Source organism: Penaeus monodon, chromosome 15 (assembly GCF_015228065.2).
Source record: "Penaeus monodon isolate SGIC_2016 chromosome 15, NSTDA_Pmon_1, whole genome shotgun sequence".
Classification (NCBI taxonomy): Eukaryota; Metazoa; Arthropoda; class Malacostraca; order Decapoda; family Penaeidae; genus Penaeus; species Penaeus monodon.
Genome location: NC_051400.1, coordinates 26,525,744 through 26,530,270, shown reverse-complemented (window position 1 = coordinate 26,530,270; position 4,527 = coordinate 26,525,744). Strand labels below are relative to the sequence as shown.

Sequence of the window (4,527 nt, the reverse complement as noted above, 5' to 3'; positions counted from 1 at the left end):
TGATGTGTACAACAGATGAACTTAATAGACACCAAGACAGATGTTAGGATGTATGCACTAGCAACAGCTCGCATACTTTTGTAGGTCTTTTAACATAGAAAAGAAGAGAACAAAATACAAAAGTATTTCGCGTATACTTAGTATATTTCAGAGTGTTTGATATGATGGGTGATACTACACCAGGTAAGGTAATATAGAAAGGCGGATTCAAGAGCACAAATACCACTGCTTATATGGCTTCAGTTTCTCACTTTCAGTACGGTAGTTTCACTGAATTTCATTTGAAAGCTTGTTGAAAGCCGTAGAAAGTACACACATGATTGTCCAACATGTAGATTCATCTACTTCACTCGTAGTCTATTTCTGATGGTGAATATGTGACGAATCTTCATCACAATATCTTAAGGCGTTAGGATTCATGGATCGCTTGATCTGTAGTTTAGATATTCGTATTGTTGTATAAGAAAATTTCAGTAATTCATTTTAAAAGGAAATGCTTCACTGTTTTTCAACTCTCACGGTAAATACCATATGAAATGGTTCCCAAGCGTTGTTAACAATCATGAGTATACAAATGATAAATAATCCTTATCCACATTCTTTATTTTTTTAAATCACATTGAATTTATAACCAATACAAGACTTTGGTTTTTGCCATATGTCTAGGAAGTTCAAGACACATTGGATGCGTTCAGTGAAGACAGGCAGCACACTGGCCCTCACTTCTCACTCAAAAAACTCATGCTTTAATTAAGGGTGAAAACATATCCTTAAGGCTTATCGACAGGACTACCCAAAGCCAAATTGAGGTTGAAAAAAAAATATATATATATAAAGAAACATGCATGCTTTCCTAGAGGTTCTATATCTGTCGAGAACGCACCCAATACTTAGTGCAGATGGCTTAAAGGAATCAATATTGGAGAGACAAGCATCCCTGAATTACACAACAGGCAGTGATGTCATGTTTCCCTTATTCAGTTCCGTTGACACTCCAAGGTCATAGCTCAGTCCCTGATCTATTAGAACTATGCACTCAGTAGTCATTGTAAAAGAAACTAGGTCCTGTAGGTGATGCCAGGCGAATCATGCGGGTCATGGGTCACGTTTTTTGAAAGGCATTTTTGCATTTGGCGTCAGAGGGTGGTTCAAGATGGCTAAGTTTTGCTACAGTGAAGAACATTCATGTAAGCTGCCTTTCAATGTGTAATAAAGTTGATTTTTTTCAATTAGTTATATTTTCTTCAAGAGCAAAATAATGATAAAGTGCTGAATATTTCCTTAGAATTACTTCTTATTAGCAGTAAATTTAGATTTGAAATGCAAATTTGATTTATTTAACTAAATTAACTTCAGTACCTGTTGATATAAAGAGCCAGCTGTTTAAACTTGGAGGAATGTACTTAATTGCTGTATTTTGCAATACCAGATAGTTAAGTATAACAGTTGAAATGTATGCAGATACATTACAGACTCGCAGAAATTCATAATTCACCAAAATTAGGTGTAACACATCCTAGTACGGTTAAACAAATGACAAAGAGGACCAGGATGTAATTATTAGCAAATGATTAGCCTTATCACACCACGAGACTGCCTTCCACATGGTAAAAATAGTTCAGGGATGGAGAGCCCAGCCATTGGTTAAGTCACTGCCAAAACAGGGTTCGCGAGCTGACCGAAAACAACATTAACAGGTGTGCTCCAATATGAATTCCTGTTACTGCAACCGGGGCTGGACAGGGGCAGACTGCTCCATTTTCGACAACAGCTCTATCTACACCACCCCCTACCCACCCGAACCCGGCAGTCCTTACCCACACCCCATGGGCAAGACCACAGCGGCAGCCCCGACAAGCGCCTGGAACATTGTGCAAGGAAGAAACATTCAATATGGTGAGCTTGAACGTTCGGCAGTTGCTGAACAACAACACTTTTATATTGGTAATGTTGACTTATTAGTTTTGATTGAGCTTATACATATACAAATTTGTGTACAGAGTTTATGGTATATATATTGTTTGTTTGTTTTATCTTTGGTCCAGGGTTTTATATGAAGGTTTGACTCATTTTCTTGGTTGGTTTAAGAGACCAAGATATTGAGTGTTTAGTTTATTTTCGGACTTTTTTGTTTTTAGAACCTCTGGGGTTTCTTTTTCGGTTATGGGAGGCTTTTGTAGACTCTCTTGTATATATTCTATTCATGTTATCACTTTAGCTCATTTTTCAGACCTGAAAAGGGGTTCTCTTGTTATGGATCTTGAACATTTGTTCTCTCATCCTCGTACAGTACACAATGATTATTTGATGTCCAAAGTTCATCATTTTAACTTTTTTATCAGATTTTCATCCCTATAGTTTTTTTGGATTTCACAAAGCAGAGGATGGTATTCATATTGCCAGAGTATTTATGACGTGAATATGATGTCACTGTGAACTCTTGTATTTAAGAATCTTAAAGTTTGATTCTCTCAGACTTTCTCAGATTGTGAATGAGACTTTCCATTTCAGTACAGATGTGACTGACTTGCTCTTGAAAACTTATTTAGTTATGAATTAAAACTTGACACTAACTCCATTGTGGTTATATGCCCAAGCCTTTTGGAATTTGTTCTAATTTAATTGGTTTTACGTAACTCATGTTTCATTAAAAATGAAAAGAGCATTTTTTTAAAAAGTGCATGGAATATTCTCTACGTTTTCTGATAATTGATCATAAATATTTGCACAAAAATGTAGTGACTGGTTATTCCCATGATAAGGAATTCTCACAATCAATTTCAAATGGTCATTCATATACACCACAGAGATTTAATTCATGGCTTTGTTTCTAAGAGGTGAAAACTTTTAAGATTTTTAATAACTAATATCCCTTAGAACCTTCTTAGAGTATCAGTTTGAAAAATAAAAAAAAGCCAACAAGACGTTGCTGTGTGGATCTCTTTTTTTTTCTTGTGAGAGCGTATGTGTGTATCAAGAGCATTGAGAAAACCCCTTCGAGCCTGCCTTACCTTTTTAACCCGCTTCTTGTACATCCCCGACAGCGATCAAAAACGATCAGTCCCAGGGCCTTGGGAGAGTGGCTATGGTCCTCTTGCTAGTAGGCGGAGTTGGAGGCGTGTTCTTATTTTTTACTCTAATAGCAGTTTGCTACAGGTACTCGCACACACATCCCCCGTATCTTTTGCCATGTATTTTCGTTGATGAGAAATAACTCCCTCGCTACGTACTGTAGATGGATTGGTAGGAGCATTTGCCTGGCTGTGGCAACTGGCAACTCCCCCTACCCCCCTTCCCCTCCCCTCTTTGTCTGATCCTTGGTAACAGTCATTCTGATTGCAAGCAAATGCAGCAGATTGCAGTACATTGCGTTGATGTTCTTTTCCTGACATCCTTGTATTTTGTTTATATATATTGTATGCCTGTAAAGAACGAGAGCATTTTCTCTCACTTGAAGTCATGAAGGGTGATTGGTGTTGTGGATCAGGCAAGGATTCGTGTGACTGAAGCTCTTGTGTTGAACATCTGTGGAACATCTGTGGATTGCGTCAATGTGTCGTCTGTCCCCACGGGACACCTACAGCTGTTATGATGTCTTTCACCTACTTTCAGCTCATTGGGTTGCTGATTGGTGCTTCTGTCTCTTCATGTATTCTCATACTTAGCTTGCAACTTTCTGCGATGTGGCAAGAAAATTTACATGTTCAGTGTGTATTTCATGCTCGACCCATGATTGACGAACGGAAGCTCACGATATAAAGCTGTCCTTGGGCAGTCAGATCGACTTTGATCGTATTTGTTGATTCAGTGGTTTATGACAGCTTTAGATGGTAAGCTTCCAGCTCGGTTATTGTCCAGCGAGAAAAGAAATCCTAGATATCTCTGGGTCCTAAAAGCCAGTGATGGGTTGCCAGGACACAAGCAATGATATGATGTTGACATGCTAGATATTATGTGAAGGGCTTTATTGTGAGAGTCCATGTTCTCACCTGTGTTTCCCCCTCGCTCTCTTCCCGCCCTGCGTGGTGTGTGGCTGTGTGTCCTACCCCTCACAACAACTCGCCTGGTCCGCCATCTTGTTCGGTCCACCATCTTGGTTACAACCGCCATCTTGGTTGAATCACCATCACCACGCCATCCTGATTACCACTCGTGTGGCCTTACTATCTGACCCTGGCTGGCACAACCCGTGATTGTGGGCACAAAAATCACTCAATCCATCTATAATCACACCGACTGTACTCCCAAACCCTACCCTCAAATGCGTCTCGCGTCTTCTGTTCCAATGACTGTGGCGGCTCTCTTGTGACGTCACAGTTGGGCAGCAGGGAAGTGACACCGTGTTCCTCGTGGTGGGATTGGTGTCGGGAATGGGCGGGGTGTTCTTTGCGTTTGCGTTCATGGCTTTGTGCTACAGGTCAGTAGTAGTCCACAAAAATTTCTCCCTGTGCCTAAGGTCAGTAAGATCTTAGTCTAAAAATAGCATAGCAAATATTTAGATTATCTTTTTTTATTACTACCATTACA

The 4,527-nt window shown here is 39.6% G+C and overlaps 1 protein-coding gene across 1 annotated transcript in view; it reads left to right on the top strand.

Moving 5' to 3' along the window:
- The window catches only part of LOC119581870 (disintegrin and metalloproteinase domain-containing protein 11-like), a gene marked incomplete at its 5' end in the record, with an annotated part of 193,377 nt that overhangs the window by 145,501 nt on the left and 43,349 nt on the right, over positions 1-4,527 (top strand). The window contains 2 exon segments of the mRNA XM_037930027.1: positions 1,698-1,896; positions 3,045-3,156. Of these exon segments, the coding sequence (XP_037785955.1) occupies positions 1,698-1,896; positions 3,045-3,156 (311 nt within the window).